The sequence below is a fragment of the Apis dorsata genome, unplaced genomic scaffold, assembly GCF_000469605.1.
Source record: "Apis dorsata unplaced genomic scaffold, Apis dorsata 1.3 scaffold_978, whole genome shotgun sequence".
In the NCBI taxonomy this organism is placed as follows: Eukaryota; Metazoa; Arthropoda; class Insecta; order Hymenoptera; family Apidae; genus Apis; species Apis dorsata.
This window is the reverse complement of record NW_006264081.1, coordinates 141,075-141,898: the sequence shown is the minus strand read 5'-3', so window position 1 is coordinate 141,898 and position 824 is coordinate 141,075. Positions and strand designations below refer to the sequence as shown.

Below are 824 nucleotides of genomic sequence, written 5' to 3'. Positions count from 1 at the left end.
AAAAATTATTTATTTAAAAATATAAAAAAACAATAAATTAATAATAATGTTAATATTTTTATATTATACTATATTATACTATATTTTATATTATAATTAATAATAAATTCTATAAAATATACAATAATATACAATAATAATTATCAAATATTATAAATTTAAATTAATATTAATAATTATTAAATCAATAAATCTATTATTTATTCCTAAAGGTAGTGGGAAAAGGTTCTTTTGGAGTAGTATGGAAAGGAAAATGGAAAGGTCAATATGTTGCTATAAAATATATAAATTCAGAAGGTGAAAAAAAAGCCTTTACTATAGAAGTTAGACAATTATCTAGAGTTATACATCCCAATATTGTAAAACTTTATGGTGCATGTACAAAAAATCCAGTTTGTCTAGTTATGGAATATGCAGAAGGCGGTTCTTTATATAATGGTATTAATTTTTTTTTAATTTCAGAAAATTTTAATTTCCTAATTTCTTAACAAAATATTTTTAGATTTCTTTTTATCTTATTATTAGATTTCTTTTTATTTTATTTTTTAATATATAAAAGATTTCATTATTTTATAAAAAGATATAAATAAAATTCTTTTTTATTCCATATCATTAATTATAATAATTATATATATTCATATTCATATCTATATAATAATTATATTTATCTTCATTATAAGTTGTAAATAATAATATTATTTATTCATATGTTATAGTTTTACATTGTAATCCTCAACCACAATATACTGCAGGTCATGCAATGAGTTGGGCTTTGCAATGTGCACGTGGTGTTGCATATCTTCACAGTATGAAACCAAAACCTT

The 824-nt window shown here is 18.8% G+C and overlaps 1 protein-coding gene across 2 annotated transcripts in view; it reads left to right on the top strand.

The window, feature by feature from the left end:
• The window catches only part of LOC102676751 (mitogen-activated protein kinase kinase kinase 7-like), an 11,536-nt gene that overhangs the window by 1,587 nt on the left and 9,125 nt on the right, over positions 1–824 (top strand). For both annotated transcript variants that reach the window (XM_006623902.2, XM_006623901.2), the window contains exons 2-3: positions 213–438; positions 717–824. In XM_006623902.2, the coding sequence (XP_006623965.1) occupies positions 213–438; positions 717–824 (334 nt within the window). The remainder of the gene's footprint in view (positions 1–212; positions 439–716) is intronic.